The 20,157-nt window shown below is 29.2% G+C and overlaps 1 protein-coding gene across 1 annotated transcript; it reads left to right on the forward strand.

Moving 5' to 3' along the window:
- Positions 1-17,478: 17,478 nt before the first annotated feature.
- On the forward strand, positions 17,479-18,404 carry LOC115699273 (uncharacterized). Its single transcript, XM_030626609.2, has one exon. The coding sequence runs from the start codon at positions 17,596-17,598 to the stop codon at positions 18,067-18,069; it is 474 nt and encodes a 157-aa protein (XP_030482469.1). The 5' UTR covers positions 17,479-17,595; the 3' UTR covers positions 18,070-18,404.
- The last annotated feature ends 1,753 nt before the right edge of the window (positions 18,405-20,157 follow it).

Raw genomic sequence — 20,157 nt, forward strand, 5'->3', positions numbered from 1 at the left:
TCTATACACCAGTAGAAGCTATAGATTCCATATTTATGTTCAGCACTCCCACTCAATCACACTATCATGTTCCCAAAATATACGTATCACCCTGACCCAAAAGTAGACTTAACTAATAAATCAAAGAACATGAATAGTACTCCCGAGTTGAGCCTAAGCATATCAGGATTTAGATTCTTTTAATCTTAAGATCAACTACTGATATTGACTTGGAAAGATATGTATAACGGTAAGTTTGTAATATCTTAACTTAGTTGCAATATCGGTCCAGTCCAATGTATACTCCATACATTCGAAACTAGTATACTTTACTAATGTCCTGGAAAGAACATAACACTTACTCCAAGTGTAAATCAAAGAACATGAATAGTACTCCCGAGTTGAGCCTAAGCATATCAGGATTTAGATTCTTTTAATCTTAAGATCAACTACTGATATTGACTTGGAAAGATATGTATAACGGTAAGTTTGTAATATCTTAACTTAGTTGCAATATCGGTCCAGTCCAATGTATACTCCATACATTCGAAACTAGTATACTTTACTAATGTCCTGGAAAGAACATAACACTTACTCCAAGTGTAAGTACACATCATCGCTGATTATCACATTAGTGTAAATCCAATAACACTGATGAAACAGTGACCAAAACTTTTGATTCATATGATCACAATCACATTCCACTGTGTTGACGATACTGTAATTGTGAATAAACATATGATCTGGATTTAACAGATTTTGTGTCTATGAATGTAATAAACATATTAAACATGTTAAACATATTAAACCATTAGCATGTAAAATTCATGCAAACATCAATCACTTCAAATTTCTTATATTGATAACTAATCAGATTGTAAAGAGTTTTATTTAGGGCATAAAACCCAACAAACTCCCACTTGCACTAATATAAAACAAACTGTGCAAATAGGTCAATCTGATGTCTTGATCTTCAGATCAAGTGTAGTATATTTGAATCCACCCAAACTTCTGGAACTAGTTCATAAATACTCTTATGAAACATCCTTTACTATATGCTTTACTCATCAAGGGATACTGAAATCTTTTCTGTTTTAAAAGTACATCTGAATTAACAGAAGACATATCTCTCATATTTTAAAATATGTAATTGAGATAATACAGTGTAGACTTTTCTTCAGTGATATAACTTTCTGGTATTTTCGAATAGACCAAGTTACAATTCTTCTCTGGTAGAGCTTGAATTATTATACAATAATTCCTCCACCCCCAAAGTAAGCACCATCTTATAGAATTTCGAAATTAGATGGTGAGATACAAAGACAACTGATACACAGGTCCTTAATATCTGACATATAGATCACTTACATAAATCCTTCTTGAATATCTTCTAATGTTCCACTATTTGATTACATCTCGAGATAGCTCCCACTCAATAGCGGATGTACGGTTAAATAATACTTTTAACCTGCGATTGTTTGGAGAGTTACCTAGTTGTGACTTTTGTATTAGTCTGAAACTTTAAGTCAAGACTAAGTCATCAACATAGCAGACTAGTATTTGAAGTGAAAAATACATGCCAGAGATAAAGTAATCAAAATTAAGATACCATCTAATTTTATGAGGATTAAGAATTCTTGGTTCAAGTCATTCGAATGGACTGAACTAGAGTTCTTTATCTTATTCTCATAATTCTGATAAGCTATACCTATCCATGTGAATGGTTAGATTTGCTTTTCAGTAGTGTTCTTAAGTACCTATCACAAGTATCAACCTAATGAAGATGGGTATAGAATTTTAAAATTCTCCCACTCAATTAAGGTAGTGTGAAACTTTAACAAAGAACTTTCAAAGGTATCAAACTTTTACTTACAACAGTAAAATCGAAATGGAACATACAATCAAGATCAAGAATTTATATTGACAATAGCTGACTCATTATATTACTTCTATGTTTAAACAAGATATGTGTTTCATAGGGAATTGTGGAATAGACTCCACCCCTAAGAATATACATATAGGGTACTATGGATAACCTCCACCCCTAAGTATATAGAGATTATGATCCACCCCTAAAGGTTGTAAAGATCATGATTCTCTTAGTGTGATAGAGTTTATGTGGAGTTGAATACTATCCAGAGTTCATTAGATATAAAAGATCGTTGAACTGCATAGTTTTCTTAACTTTTCTCCACCCCTATCAGATCATAAGATCCTTTTATTAAACAAATTCTTAATAATTGTATTAGAATTAACAATTATTGATAAACATAGAAATAATTTCTAGTGTTTATATATAATATAACTCTATGAAGAGTTGTAAATATTATAGAATTTGCATCAATAATAAAAACACTTACACATACAAACATATAAATATAATGTGGTAATAATTGATGAAGATAAATTAAATGAAGCTCAATCTCATAAATTGCAATAGTGAATTTCGAAAATTAGAACTTTATTAATAATAAAAAAAATGTATTGCAACAATATGAGAGAAACAGGGATAAATATCCCTAACTAAAATTTGAAATCCAAATTGTCTTTAAACTAAAACAATTAATTCAAAAATTGAAGAGTTTCATCTTCATCTGGACGATTTCACCCTTGGTCCAGCTTTCTGATCCAACTCAATTGAGTTCAAGTAGCTTGGCCTATAAGAAGAAGAAAACAAATAAACAAAGTTAGTCCAGAATCATAAATCCAATTGGATAATAATTCACTAAAACTCTTAAAGTTTATAAATGGAAATACCTTGTTTCTTTGCAAGAAGTTTAGGACACTGGGGTTTCCAATGACCTTTTTCATTGCAGTGGAAACACTTTCCTTTAAGTGTAGCATCACCAGAAGGAGCAGCCTTTTTCATGGCTTTTGCTCGCTTCTTGGTGTTCTTCCACTTCTTCTTCGATTTGGGCTTTGAAGCAGAGGCAACATTTGCTTCAGGTTTCATCGTCCCATTACCATTACCGGGATGAGGTTTACTCCCTTTCTTCTTGGGGTCCTCCAATCAAATTTTCATAAGTTTGAAGGTCATTGACTAATTCATGAAAGTCAATTTCCTTCTTATTCATGACATAATTTGATGTATATGGTAGAAATGCTGGAGTCAGGCTATTCAAGATAAGACTAACTTGAGTAGCACTGTCCATTTCAGCACCATGATTCTGGGCTTCTTGGAAATAACTGGACATGAGGAGAACATGATCACGCACGTTTTGATGAGGTTCCATCCGTGCGTTAATGTACTTCTTAGTCGCGTCAAAGCGTGACTGAAGTGATGCCTTACCGAATAGCTCATTTAACTTCGTCATAACTTCAGCAGCCTTCTCAGTTTTAGAAAACCGAGTTTTGAGGGTGTCAACCATGCTAGAAAGCATAAAGTATAGAGCTTTGTCATTTGCTTTCTGCCAACGCTCATACTTTTCTTTCACAGCTTTTGTTGCATTGTCCCCAGGCACTTCAGGTGACGGCTCAGTTAAAACAAACAAGGCACTTTCTCCTATGAGAGCAATATTAATGTTCCCATTCCATTTATTAAAGTTAGATCCATTCAGCTTGTTTTCAGTCAACAGTGATAACATGGGATTCATTTTGACAAAACATGATACTACAAAATAATAGAAATCAACAAATAGAAATTAATAATGGTTTAACACAAAATCAATTCAGAAATTATAAGCACATAGCAAGTAGGAATGATATGAGAAAATACTTAAAAATTCAATCCTAAATAATTTCCAAGGTTTTCAACAAACTGATATCAGTGTCCCGTTTAGGCGAGAGTCAAAGCTACCATCCATTGAATAGAGTTGTCAGCTCATCTAAAATGTTAAACATTCTAGCAACCTTTTATTCGATCAAGATCAGAATCCAGCGTTGTCCCGTTTACGCGAGAGTCAAGGCTATTCTATCTTATGAGCTTCTACCATTGTTTCGCAATTTGCAAGTCAAATATGGTCGCCACCATTAGGGTGATCTATACCATATAAAACACTTACAAACCACTTATCATGCGAGATTAAACGGTGCGAAATTGCTAATGAACGTTTCTCCATTAGGGAGGATTACTCACTAAAACAAACGCGGTGTAAAACCCACAATGGAGATAAAATATCTTAATAATAATAAAGCTCATTATTTAAAATGTATTTTCTTTATTATTCTAATAAATAAATCTCATTAAATTCTAAATTAAGAATTAAAATTCAAAAAATAAGAATTTAATATAATATTTATAAAATTATACTTAGATGGTGATTGAAATAAAATAAATTATTTCCATCTTAGTAATAATCTTAAATATAAATATTAAGGAAATTAATTTAAGTTGAATTAAATAAATAATTAGCAACTTAAAAATTTCCTTTGAGAATATATTTATTGGGTTCGAAAATTTAAAGTATATAAAAATACAATTTTCGAAAATAATAATAATAGAAAAGAAATACTTCAAGCAAAAATATCACCTATCTAGATATTCTTTTGACTAGTTAATTCAATTTCTAATAATATATATATATATATATTTTAAATTCATTTATTTTAAATTAATCAATTAAATGAAAAAATCATTGACTTGAGTTGGTCCAAGAATTAATTAAAATAAATAATTAATTTACAACTCAATCTATTTTTCAAAAAAAAAAAATTCGAAAATATTGCATAAATAAAATGCAAATTTCGAAATTGATTAATAAAATAAAGAAAAATATATATATTGAAAATTATTTAAATTTAAGTTGAAAAATTAAATTTCAACCTAAAAATAATTTTCTATTTAATTAAGTGTCATGAAAAAATCAATAAATATTTAAGTATCATGATGAAAATCAACTTAGATATTTAGATTTTTCAACTTAATTAAATGTATTAAATTCAAGAAATAATAATTAAGTGTAGAGAAGGCTTAATTATTAATTTCTATTTAATACTAGGAAAAATATACTTAATAAAATTGTACCAAAATTAATTATTTAAATAATTAATTTCACAAAGTATGATTTTCCTATTTAAATATTAGAAATAATAAGTAGTCTAGAAATTACTATCTAGAAAATATCTTATTTGACTAAGTATCTTTTCAAAATTTGAAAAATATCTAATTTAAGTTATATAGAAAAAATCTAAAACTTAAATAATTTCAAATCTAGATTTAATTAAATATCACAAATTAAGTTGTAACCACTTAATTTGAAGATATCTTTTTAAAGTTAATATTTGAAAAGATATTAACCAAAAAATATCTAAGATATTCCATTTCAAGTTAATATTTGAAAAGATATTAACCAAAAAATATCTAAGATATTCCATTTCAAGTTAATATTTGAAAAGATATTAACTTAAAAAATATCTTAAGAATCTTTAATAACTAATGCCTAAGATTCCTCAACTTGATTTAAAATTTAAATAAAATATTCAAATTTAAGTTAGATAAGAAAAATCAGTTGATACAACTAATTTATAACTTAAATAGGAATATTTAATTAAATAAGCTCCAGAAAGAATCTTAGTTAGTTAAAATTCTATATTTAATTAAATACAAGAAAAATACAAATAGTTTGTCTAGAAATAATATCTAAACTAAAAGTGTTTTTCTTAAAATTAACTTTAAAATATTAAAATGAAAATAAGTTTTCATATATTTTAAAAGTTAATTATGTTGCTAATTCAATTTTATTAGGTCAAACTAATATAATTAACCTAGTACAGTTGTTCAAATTAGGCAAATGGGCCTTCACAATTGGGGTAGTTCATGTGAGGGGTGCTGGGTTCAGTATGTCGTACCCACTTCTATGGCTCCCAACTCTCACACAAGGCCCAAAAGAGAGGAATTTAACCTTAAAATGAATAACTGTTATTAATTGAATAGGTCCAATAACTAAATGGACCTAAATAAAATCTATCATGGTGTGACATTTTATTTAGCAACAACCTATATGCATCTATATAATAAAATAAACATATAGGCTCACACAGGCACACTTTGGATGGATCCTATCATGTTGCTAGGTCATACACAGATGAAAGAAGATTGTAAAATTTACCTGTTACAAATTATTAACTTGACCAAGGGAGCCATCAGATCATTAGATCTGGCAAAAAAGTAACCATGGCTATTTGCAATCAAGTAATAATAGGTTTTGAAAAACTTACACACAAGTTAAAACCATATACTCCTGCAACAAGGTTAGCTGGATAGTTGGAAGTAGGATTTTATTTAATTTTAAATAAATAAATTTCGAAATTAATAATTAAATAAAAAATATTTAATTAAAAAAAATAAATAATTTAGATTTCGAAAATAAAAAAAATTATTTATAAAAAAAATTATTTTAAATTTCGAAACTATTTTAAAAAAAATATTCAAAATTAAACCTACAATTTTGAAAAATTAGGTTTCAACCAACCTAAATATCATTTCAAAAATTTACTAACTACTTTTAAATATTAAATGTTATTTTAAAAATAAAAATTAAATAAAAATTAGAAAAGATAAAAGAAATATCTTTTCAGATTTTAAATTTAATTTGAATAAATAAAATAACAAAATTTAAAAGTTAGTAAAATATCTTATATCTATTTAAAATTACATGATTATAAATATCTTATTTAAATTTAAATAAGGTCAAAATATCTAAAAAGATTTGATTTAAAAAAAAATCTTAAAAGATAAGATATTATTAAAAAAAATCTTAAAAGATAAGATATTTTAAAATATCTTAAAAGATTTTATAAATATCTTATAAAATCTGACCTTAAATTTAAAAAAAAAAATAAGATATAATCAAATTAAAAAATAAGATAGATTTTTAAACAAGAAGATAGATACTAATTCTATTCAAATTCAAATTACACTAATATCTTGAATTAAATTTAAAAAATATTAAATTAATTCAAAATGATAATTAGAATTGAATTAGGAATAGTAATAGTATATATACAAAACCATACAAAAAATTGGAAGTTAATTACATGAAAAAGCATGAATAATCGAAGAAAAATGAAACAATTCGAAACTGTACGGACAGATTTGCGATCGTAGGAAAATATCAGCACAGCCCCGATTTTGTCAAATCTTCAAAAAATCATAACTAATTCAAATAAAATCCAAATTAAGTTCTTTAAAAGGCTAACTTGCTTAATTTTTTCCATACTATCCAATAAAAATAATTCCAGAAACGAAATCACCATTATTTTTCACGAAAATTTCACAAACATCAATCAATCATCAAATAACACTCAATACAACATGATACCATCCAAAGAACATACAAACAATCGTTTTAAAGTCCAAATTACATGTAAGTAAATCAATTACCATGGCTCTGATACCAGTTCTTGGGAATTATTTTACCAAGATCTTAGATCTACTCACAAGTATGTTGTTTAAGCATCCTAAATATGAACTTTCTAAAACGATAAATTAAACACATATAAAGTTAAGAAAACCTTACATTGATGCAGCGGAATTAATGTCTCCTTCCACTCAGATCTCTAACCCTTGATTCCTTTCTGTAGCAGAGTATAATCAAGATCTGAGCCCGAATGTCCTTCTTCTTCAAGTTTGATCCTTCACAGTCTTCCAATCTATGATTGGGTTACTGCTTGCTGTGTGTGGGCACTTACTCTTTCACTAGGGTCACGAAAAAGATGAAGGGAAAAGAGAGAGAGGTATTTCGGCCAAGGATAGAAAGTGGGAAGGCTCAGTTTTCTGAAGAGAGAAATTTCTGTCAGAAAGCTAATGAAAAGCATGTATATGAGACTCAGCCATCACTTTCTATTTATAGGCAACTACTAGGTTTAGGTTAGGATTTATTTGGCATTAAAATAATGAAAATATTAATTTGAAAAAGCCTTTTAAGTGGCCGGCCATATGGTGTTATTGGGCCTCACTTAATTTTGCAATTTTATCAAATTTTATCTCTATTTTCTCAAAAATGTCAATTTTCCAATTCTAACCTTTTAAATGCCAAAACTAATTATTTAATAACTAAAATAGATTATTAAATAATATTGTCATTTAATTTAATTATTAATTAGACATATAAAGTCTATTAATAAATAAATAAACCTAGAAAACTCTTTTCCTTACAATTTCACCCCTGCTTAGTGAAAATTCATAAAATTAGACATAGTCTAACTTTAGAATTATAATTGACCAATCACGAATCAATTAATGAGTCTTACAAGCAGAATGTTCTCAACTAGAATGGGGACCATGGATCTATATGCTGAGCTTCCAATAAGTGAACCAAATTTACCAAGTAAATTCCTACTTATTAATTCTTCGTTGAATCCACTCTTAGAACTTAGAATTGCACTCTCAGACTTATATAGAGCATATTGTATGTTTCACGATACCAATATACTATCTCATTTAACCATTGTTATAATCTTATTGTGATTTAAAGATCCTCTATATAGATGATTTACATCGAGATGGGATTTCTTTACCGTTCTCACCCCTCAATGTATTTTGCCCCTTAAAACACTTAGCTACCTGTAAATGGTGTTTAGTGATCTAATAATTAGTCAGTTAAACAAGAGCTCATCCATTTACTTCTATTTGCTAAGCTCGAAGGGAATCATCACTTAACTTCTATACACCAGTAGAAGCTATAGATTCCATATTTATGTTCAGCACTCCCACTCAATCATACTATCATGTTCCCAAAATATACGTATCACCCTGACCCAAAAGTAGGCTTAACTAATAAATCAAAGAACATGAATAGTACTCCTGAGTTGAGCCTAAGCATATCAGGATTTAGATTCTTTTAATCTTAAGATCAACTACTGATATTGACTTGGAAAGATATGTATAACGGTAAGTTTGTAATATCTTAACTTAGTTGCAATATCGGTCCAGTCCAATGTATACTCCATACATTCGAAACTAGTATACTTTACTAATGTCCTGGAAAGAACATAACACTTACTCCAAGTGTAAGTACACATCATCGCTGATTATCACATTAGTGTAAATCCAATAACACTGATGAAACAGGGACCAAAACTATTGATTCATATGATCACAATCACATTCCACTGTGTTGACGATACTGTAATTGTGAATAAACATATGATCTGGGTTTAACTGATTTTGTGTGTATGAATGTAATAAACATATTAAACATGTTAAACATATTAAACCATTAGCATGTAAAATTCATGCAAACATCAATCACTTCAAATTTCTTATATTGATAACTAATCAGATTGTAAAGAGTTTTATTTAGGGCATAAAACCCAACAGTATATACTGAGGGGTGGAGTCTATTCCACAATTCCCTATGAAACACATATTTTCTTTAAACATGGAAGTAATATAATGACTTAGCTATTATCAATATAAATCCTTGATCTTGATTGTATGTTCCATTTTGTTTTACTATTGTAAGTAAAAGTTTGATACCTATGAAAGTTCTTTGTTAAAGTTTCACACTACCTTAATTGAGTGGGAGAATTTTAAAATTCTATTCCCATCTTCATTAGGTTGATACGTGTGATAGGTACTTAAGAACACTACTGAAAAGCAAATCTAACCATTCACATGGATAGGTATAACTTATCAGAATTATGAGAATAAGATAAAGAACTCTAGTTCAGTACATTCGAATGACTTGAACCAAGAATTCTTAATCCTCATAAAATTTTATGGTATCTTAATTTTGATTACTTAATCTCTGGCATGTATTTTTCACTTCAAATACTAGTCTACTATGTTGATGACTTAGTCTTAACTTAAAGTTTCAGACAAATACAAAAGTCACAACTAGGTAACTCTCCAAACAATAAGAGGTTAAAAGTATTATTTAACCAGACATCTACTATTGAGTGGGAGCTATCTGAGATGTAATCAAATAGGGAACATTAGAAGATATTCAAGAAAGATTTATGAAAGTGATCTATATGTTAGATATTAAGGAACTGTGTATCAGTTGTCTTTGTATCTCACCATTACATTTCGAAATTAATGAGATGGTGCTTACTTTGGGGGTGGATGAGTTATTCTATAATAATTCAAGCTCTACTAGAGAAGAGTTATAACTTTGTAAATTCAAAAATACAAGAAAGTTACATTATTGAAGAAAAGTCTACACTGTATTATCTCAATTCCATGTTTTAAAATATGAGAGATATGTCTTCTGTTAATTCGGATGTACTTTTAAAACAGTAACACTACTACAAAATTAGCTTTTCCCAACGGTTTATAACTGTCATTTATACTATTTCCCTTCGTTTTCTAAAACCGTTGGCTATGTGGGTGTCATAAAAATACAAAACTTTAAAAGACGGTTTATAACTGTTGGAAAAAGTTATTTTAAATGACAGTTTACAACTGTTGGAAAAAATCCTTTTAAATGACTATTTATAACTGTTGGAAAAAATATTATATAAATTAAAAAAAAATACATTTAAACTAATTTAATATATATAAATTATTATCTAATTACAATAATAATATAAATAAAAATTAATGAAATAAGAATCATAAAACATAAATTCATATATTATGTTTTATGTTTACGATATTTTTCAGGATATACAAACTTTCATAGTTCAAACAACAAATTCTCAACTCACAAACATATCCAACTCAAACAATTACATTGAATAGTAAATAAATTATACCCAAACAATTTTATTCAAAGTTATATTCACATAATCCATGAGTCTCGAGTACCACGGCAACACCTATAGCCGAGTGAACCCAGAGAAGGCGCCCATGCCCTATACAAAAAAAAAAAAAAACAAAGGGGAATTCAATTCTTAATTCGTACAAAAAGGATGTGAAACCCATACTTTGATGATTAGTAATTGTCTAACAATTAATAGAAATTTTTAAATGAATGAATTTGATGATTAGAGTTGAATTATTATCATGAATAATATAGATGATGAAGTATAGTAATAGTAACAGTAGTAGGAAAGTGGTACTTTTAATCTTCATAACAACCAGCGAATGCCTCTGTTTTCTGTCCAGGTTCGTTTGGAATGATTTCCTGATTATATATATGCATATTTTTCTACACACTTGATTATATGTATATGTATAGATCCGGTTCAGACTAAATAAAAACAAAAAAAAAAAAGTGGAAACTAGACTTACCCCAAATAGTGAGGTAGTGGCCATGGCGAGCGGGAGAGGTTGGAGATCATCGGCGAGAGAGAAAAACCCACAAATGGCTCCGACGAGAGAAAAAAATAGAAAATCTTTGGAGTTTGGGTTTTGCCATGGTTGCGAGCACCGTGGTGTGGTCCGTTTCGACCATCGTCGCCCAGAGGATGGCCATCGTGGCCTAGCCGTCCATGTGAGATAGTGAATAGAGAGAGAGAGAGGTGAGATCAAGTGGGAGGAAAAGGGAAAGGGATAGGTTTATGGGTTTCTGAAGGTGGAGATCTTCGTGGTGACGTCCATCGGACCCTGGGGTGGCCGGAGCACATCCGTTAGGCGAGCAGAGCTGCTCACAAAAAAAAAAAAACCAGAGAGAAGATTAAGAGGCGGAAGGAAGAAGATGAAGGGAAATAGGGTTTGGGTTCATATTTTTCTTTTTATACCTAGGTTATATTTATTTATTAAAATAATTAAGTTTCTTTTTTTTTGAAAAAAAATAATTAAGTTAAATCTGATTATTTATTCTCAAAAAAAAAAAAATCTGATTATTTTATTAATTATATCTTAATTAATTTTAACCCCAATTAATTACTAAAAGAAAATTTTATTTACATTTCAAAAATTTATAAAATTATCTTATTTTAATAATTTTTATTTTATATAAATATATATCTTTAATTATACAAGATTTTTTAACTTTTTTCTTTCAATTGACTATATTCTTAAAAAATATATATTCTTAAAAAAATATACATATAAAATAAAAATAAATAATATTTTAATTATTACGATAAAAAAATTAAAATAAAAAATTATATAAAATTTTCTTAAAAAAAATTATACATGATTTAAAAAAATATATACATGAAAATAAAATCACAATAAATATTGAAATTGATATAAAATAATGTGAGGAAAAAAATTAAAAAAGATAAGAGTAATTTTTAAAAATTATTTTAAGTTTATTTTTTTAATAATGGGGTGCACTTTTATTTTATGGGGTTAAAATAGAACTCCTCTTATTTTATTATTTACACTATTTAATTTTACCCCCAATTAATTATTTTATTATTATCCTATTTAAATTTACCCTTAATTAATTATTTTATTTTTTACTTTTTTAAAATTAAACAAAATTTGATTTAAAATAACATACTAAAAAGAACCTTTCTCAACAGTTTATCACTGTTGGGAATAATAATTATTCCCCACAGTTGTAAACCGTTGGGTATACTTAGTATTCCCAACAGTTGTAAACCGTTGGGTATACTTAGTATTCCCAACAGTTATAAACTGTTGGCATTCATTATTTCCTTTAAAAAATTATATTTTGTATTGCCCACGGTTCTCTACCGTTGGCATTAGTTTTTCCCAACGGTTTTTTTGCTTCGGTTCTAAACCGTTGGAAAAAGTCTCCACTTACCTTTTCCAACGGTTTTCATAATTGACCCTCTTATTAACTGTTGGGAAAAGCCAACTTTGTAGTAGTGTAAAGATTTCAGTATCCCTTGATGAGTAAAGCATATAGTAAAGGATGTTTCATAAGTGTATTTATGAACTAGTTTCAAGAAGTTTGGGTGGATTCAAATATACTACACTTGATCTGAAGACCAAGACATCAGATTGACCTATTTGCACACTTTGTTTTATATTAGTGCAAGTGGAAGTTTGTTGGGTTTTATGCCCTAAATAAAACTCTTTACAATCTGATTAGTTATCAATATAAGAAATTTGAAGTGATTTATGTTTGCATGAATTTTACATGCTAATGGTTTAATATGTTTATTACATTTACACACAAAATCAGTTAAATCCAGATCATATGTTTATTCACAATTACAGTATCGTCAACACAGTGGAATGTGATTGTGATCATATGAATCAAAAGACTAAGTCCTTGTTTCATCAGTGTTTTGGATTTACACTAATGTGATAATCAGCGATGATGTGTACTTACACTTGGAGTAAGTGTTATGTTCTTTCCAGGACATTAGTAAAGTATACTAGTTTCGAATGTATGGAGTATACATTGAACTGGACCGATATTGCAACTAAGTTAAGATATTACAAACTTACCGTTATATATCTTTCCAAGTCAATATCAGTAGTTGATCTTAAGATTAAAAGAATCTAAATCCTGATATGCTTAGGCTCAACTCAGGAGTGCTATTCATGTTCTTTGATTTATTAGTTAAGCCTACTTTTGGGTCAAGGTGATACGTATATTTTGGGAACATGATAGTATGATTGAGTGGGAGTGCTGAACATAAATATGGAATCTATAGCTTCTACTGGTGTATAGAAGTAAAGTGATGATTCCCTTCGAGCTTAGCAAATAGAAGTAAATGGATGAGCTCTTGTTTAACTGACTAATTATTAGATCACTAAACACCATTTACAGGTAGCTAAGTGTTTTAAGGGGAAAAATACATTGAGTGGTGAGAACGGTAAAATTATCCCATCTCGATGTAGATCATCTATATAGAGGATCTTTAAATCACAATAAGATTATAACAATGGTTAAATGAGATAGCATATCTATATCGTGGAACATATAATATGCTCTATATAAGTCTGAGAGTGCAATTCTAAGTTCTAAGAGTGGATTCAACGAAGAATTAATAAGTAGGAATTTACTTGGTAAATTTGGTTCACTTATTGGAAGCTCAGCATATAGATCCATGGTCCCCATTCTAGTTGAGAACATTTTGCTTGTAAGACTCATTAACTGATTCGTGATTGATCAATTATAATTCTAAAGTTAGACTATGTCTAATTTGTGAATTTTCACTAAGCATGGGTGAAATTGTATAGAAAAGAGATTCTAGGTTTATTTATTTATTAATGGACTTTATATGTCTAGTTAATAATTAAATTAAATGACAATATTATTTAATAATCTATTTTAGTTATTAAATAATTAGTTTTGGCATTTAAATGGTTAGAATTAGAAAATTGGCGTTTTTGAGAAAATAGAAATAAAATTTGTTAGAATTGCAAAATCAAGTGGGCCCATTATCTACACCCTGGCCTTCCACTTGTTTGACTTTTTCAAATTGATATTTTCATTATTTTAAATACCAAATAATTGCTAACCTAAACCTAGTAGTAGCCTATAAATAGAAAGTGATTGCTCAGTCAAAATACACTACTTTTCAGAAAAACAAATTTTCAGAAAAATTGAGCCTTCCCTATTCTCTTCTATTGGCCGAAACCTCTCTTCTCTTTTCTCTTCCTAAATTTTGACCCTAGTGAAAGAGTGAGTGCCCACACACAGCAAACAGTAACTCAATCATAGATTGGAAGACTGTGAAGGATCAAACTCAAAGAGAAGGACATTCGGGCTCAGATCTCGATTATACTCTGCGACAGAAAGGATACAAGGGTTAGAGATCTGAGTGGAAGGAGACATTAATTTCGCTGCATCAATGTAAGGTTTTCTTAACTTTATATGTGTTTATTTTATCGTTTTAGAAAGTTCATATTTAGAGTATTAAACAACATACTTGTGAGTAGATCTAAGATCCTGGTAAAATAATATCCAACATAAGGAACAACAAAAATATAAGTTGATAGTGGTGGTGGAGGCAAAATCAGAGTATGAGGAGGAGGAGAAGAAGATTGCGAATTTAAGGAAGGGGACGCAAAATCAACCGGGGCAGTTGCAGAGGTTGTCTTATTAGTGAAATTCGTTGTCATTTGATGATGGAATGAGGAGTTGGGATGAGGAGGAAAGAGGAGTGGCGGAAGGAGATGAAGAAGAGGTGACTGGACTCGGTGAAGGGTCGATAATTGAAGTGGAAGGGCTTTGGGGCTGTGGTGGATGGTGATGGTGGCTTTGACGGGGATGGCGGCTAGGGTAGGGCAATGAGAGAGAGAGAACAAGAAGAAGAGAAAGAGGGAATTAGTAAATTAGGATTTTTTTTTAATTTTTATTTTTTTAAAATTGTTTTTTTTTTAATTTTTAAAGAAAAAGAATTTTTTTATATATTTTTATATATTTTATTTTTAAAATAATTAATTTTTTTTATTTTTTTAAATATATTATTTACGTGAACCAATAAAATTGTGCCACGTGTACACTGTGTACACGTAGACATTCCACCATGGCAGTTAACACCCAAAAATAGATGGAAAGGGCTAAGTGCTAACAGATTTTGGGTTTAGGAGGTTTTACCACCAAAATTTTAGAATTTGTAGTTAGTTGCGAAAACCTGATCACTAAAGGAGGTTATGCCACAAATTACCCTAAAATAAAAACTAAACATCTAAAATAAAATAATATACTATACAGTAAAACTTATATACCATAAAAAAATTATAACTTACAATAAAAATATATATAATAACAACAAATAAAAAATATATATATATAGCATGCTAATAAAATTATATATCACATCAACAAAAGTACAATAGAAAATAGAACTTAAATACTATTTAAAAAAAATATACCGCACAACAAAAAATACATATACTATTCACCAAAATATATATACTAACAATAATAATTAAAAAATATATATGTTACTAATATATATACTATACTAACCAAATTATATATCACAATTAAAATATATATACCACCGTTGTATATAATAAAATAGAAACTAATTAAATATTATTTAAAATAAATAATATATCTTACAATTAAAATAATAATTAAATATACGTAGCATGCTAATAAAATTATATATCTACATTACAATGTATGTGTTATGCTAACAAACTTATATACCACTATTATACATAACAAAATAAAAAATAAATATCATCTAAGAATAATAATATATCGTACAACAAAATAGAAATATACTGTACAATAAAATCTAAATACAAAAAATTGCTACTTTTAGTGACAACTTTTTAGTCACAACATAATTTTTTTGTGACTAAAACAAAATGTTACTTGTGACTAAAACATATTATTTAGTTACAAGTTTGTCACTAATTTAGTTTTAGTCATTGTGACCAAAAATACATTTAGTCACAACAAATTGTAATTTTTGTGACTAATACTTTTAGCCATGGATCTTTTAGTCACAACATAGGAGTAATAATTTATAATTAGTCACAATTTTTTCACTTTTAGTCATAAGTTTTGTTATGACTAAAAGTAAGATTTTTTGTAGTGTCTATATACCAATAACCCACAACTACCCATAAAAAATTTAAAAAAAATTGACATACATTTGAAATAAAAAAGATATTAACAAAACTAATATAGATATACTATGATCTTTAAGTAATATACTACTTCTAATATTTTTTTTTAAAAAAAAACTATGAAAAACAGATTATTAATTTTTTTTATGTGATTATAAACAATATAAATAATAAATAGTGTAAAAGAGTTATTTATCTATAAATTTTAAAATAAGGACATTTACTTATATAGTGCTATAATTTGAAGTCATTTGCTATAATTTCTTATAATTAATTATTTTCTTTTTTTAATTTTACATCTTGTGTATTAAAATATAATTATAAATTATGGACTAAATATAATACATTTTTTTTTTAGTACAAATTTGAGATTGTCCGTTTCCAAAGTCTTAAGTTTTTGCTATATATATTATATTGTATGCAGTGCATTCGAAAAAGGTCCCTTGGAAGCAATGTACCATGGAAAAGTGAACAATAAAATGCACAAATGCATACATACACGTCAGAGTATGCTTGTTAAAACTTTATATTATTATTCTATGATACAATGAATCATCCCAAACGAGTAGGGAACATCATAATGTTGACAAGATCACACTTAATCATCATCCCTAAACCCAAATTAACTTCATATCCTCATCATATTTCACGTGAATATATAATTAGATCATTTCTATGCTAAAATATATAGTTTTATTTTATAAAAAGTATACTCTAATTATGTGTTAAAAGTTGATGTAAATTTCTTACATATTAGAATTTGATCCAAATTAAAATTTTAATTTAGCATAATGAAAATTTACATCACTATAAAGATATTTTTATATTTAGTGTTACGATATTTTTAATATTTTATTATTAAATTATAAACCTTTACAAATATATAAAATTAATGATACAGATATTATTTTAATACATTTTTAATAAAAATATTAGTTTTTTTGGTCAAATTTTGCAATTTTAACTTAAATCAAAATACTAAAAAAAGTTGATACAAATCTTTTCATCTTAATTATAATACATCTCCTTACAAATTACAATATAAACCCACACGTAACCTCCACGCATTTCCTTCACTCACATATAACGCGTACACAACACAAGTGTCATTCACAACGCGCTAGCTAATAAGTCACATATATCTAATATATCTCATAAGTCACATATATACAACTATTTCACGTAATTAAGCTCTTTTGTCTTTTCATATATGTATATATATATGCGGAGCTAATTATATCTTAGTGCAGAAATATATATTTCACTTCAGAGCTCTCTAATTAAGAGATAAGTATAATAATTTTGGCACCAAAATCTGGTCAAATAATATGGCATCAACGACGAAATTATTAACAACATTCTTGCCGAAAGTACATAGCGAAGGTTGCTCCTTTCAGCCGGTACTGTTGCGGCGGCAGAGACAGCGTAACGGCACGATAGCATGCGGTAGTAGAGATGCGAACGGTCGAGATTACGGGGGATCAAGGATTGTGGATGAGAACATGATAATGCTTCGATTGCGTATTCAGGAGATAAAGCAGTTAGAGATTGATGAAGCCAATCATAAAGAATGTGAAAATGGATCATGGCTTCGTTCAGAATGGATGGAGTGGGAAAAACAGTACTTTGAGTACTACATAGATGATGTTTACGAAGGAATAGGGTTGTTGCAAAATTATTTGATGAATATTAGGCCTGCTTTGGCTCTAGGGTTTCTCCTACTTGTCATGCTTAGTGTCCCTAATTCTTCTGGCTTTCTTTTTTTTCATATGGTAGAGATCGCTAAACAACTCCTCTCATGATTGTACATGATCTAGTCATGAAGATATATGGTGAATTGTTAAATTTGTGTTATGTACGTGCAAGGTATGTAGCTAATTAAAACAAATTAATAGTGGAACTGATTAAATTAGAATTAGTTGTCTAATACTCTTATTGTAAAAGTTAGTAACCAATATTTACGGTTAGTGTTAAAAGTCATATTGTAAAAGAGCATTTCTATTAGACAATAAGGTGCTCAACACCATTTAGACATGGGGTGTTACAAGTGGTTGGCATTGGCCTATATTATTTATAAAATCAAAATATGTAGGACCTGATATTGATTTATGTTAATAACAATATGTCACCTATTGATTAACATTTCTCGTTATAATATGATAAAACTATTTTTGAGGGACATCACGTGTAAAGACTCGGTCAAACCGAGTCAAAAGAAAAAAAATGATAAAAAGAAACCCAATACCGACTCTCTCTCTCTCTCTCTCTCTCTCTCTCTCTCTCTCTCTCTCTCTCTCTCTCTCTCTCTCTCTCTCTCTCTCTCTCTCTCTCTCTCTCTCTCTGTGTGTGTGTGTGTGTTCAGACCACAAAAGAAAAACCCACAAACACAAGTACTGGCATAAGTCCAGCGACCACTCTCCAGCCACCACCCGACCCCACACGCTGGACCATTCAAATCCTTAGGTGCCGATAACCTCAACCCCAAGTAGCACTACTCTTTTTGCCACCGTTAGCTCGAGGTCGCAAGTCAAAGTTTGAAGGTTCAAACTCTGAACAGATTTTCCAGCTACCTCCGGTGTCCGTTTGACGAATGGTATGTTGGGCTTTGTGCCCTAAACAAAACTATATTTTAAAGTAATCTTTTCTATTCAATTATTAATAAAGAAACAGATTTAATTTCATTATTTGTTTAATGTGTTATTTTGTTCATGTGATCATTTATTTATTTATTTGATTTATAAATTCATCCAAATCCTTATCACACTGATGTTCTTGTTTATTGTGTTGTCAACACAGTGGAAAGTTGTAATGACCGCTTTAGTAATTTGGATTAGTAAAGGCAATTAGCACTAATTTCTGTTATTTTATAATTATTTATGAATTTATTTAATTGTGGACCCCAATATTTAGAAATAAATATTAGAGTTATAATTTCTCAATTCCGGAGATTTTATTAAACTCTAGGGGTATTATTTAGCTTATATGTGAAATATGTAATTTTTGTAATTTTTGCTCGGCGACAACGGGAAATGCGATGGATGGCTAGTTTGATCACATGGTAAGTTTAGAACCTTATTTCTTAGTGGAAATTATTTTAGAGAAATTAAAATATCGGGATTGAGCGGGGTTATGAAACTTGACCATTTTACCCTTAGCTTTAGAAACACCTAAGTTATAACCTAAAGGGTAAATTTGTAATTTTAAATTGTGGTTGGGTGGCTGCCTAGGTGTGTGGCACGTGGCCTATAGCTTCAGCCAAGGGAAATTGGTTTTCCCTACTTGTTTTATTTCATTTTGCAAAAATTTAAGAAAAAGAAAATAAACAGAAGAACAAGTCTCTCCTTCCTTTCTTTCTCTTCGAAGCAGCCAAAACCAGGGGGTTTTGTTGTGGATTTTTGGTGTTTGCAGCAAGGGAATTCAAGAGGATCAATCAAAGGTAAACCTAGAACAATAGTTTCATATTTTAGAAACTTTAAAGTTTAGTTTGAACTTGTGACTTTGAATTATAGTGGCTGTTAGGTTTAGGTAGGTTTAGGGTTCGAATTTTAGGGTTCATTTGAGTTGATTTTAACTCCTAGCAGTTGGTTTTAATGGGTGTTGTTGGTTTTATGCAAGTTTAAGCTTTGAGTTCAAAGCTTTGATCTCTAATGGCAAGTTGAGTTTCTTTGAGTTTTTCTGTGAAATACTGGCTGGAATATATTGTGTATACCCTTATTAGGTACTCTGGAAGGTTTCATTGCATTTGGTGGAGAATTGAGCAAAGAATGAAGGGTTTTGGGAACTCTGGTGCAAACCGGCTAGCCGGTTTGCAGAGCCTCAAAAATCGGCTAGCCGATTTGGGCAGGGTTCCCCGGGCCTTTCATTTTCTCAATTTTTCGTCTTTGCGGTGC

This window comes from Cannabis sativa, chromosome 9 (genome assembly GCF_029168945.1).
Source record: "Cannabis sativa cultivar Pink pepper isolate KNU-18-1 chromosome 9, ASM2916894v1, whole genome shotgun sequence".
NCBI lineage: Eukaryota > Viridiplantae > Streptophyta > Magnoliopsida > Rosales > Cannabaceae > Cannabis > Cannabis sativa.

Bases quoted from the DNA above. Each gene is read 5' to 3' on its own strand.
- LOC115699273 (XM_030626609.2), top strand. From the start codon at position 17,596: ATGGCATCAACGACGAAATTATTAACAACATTCTTGCCGAAAGTACAT.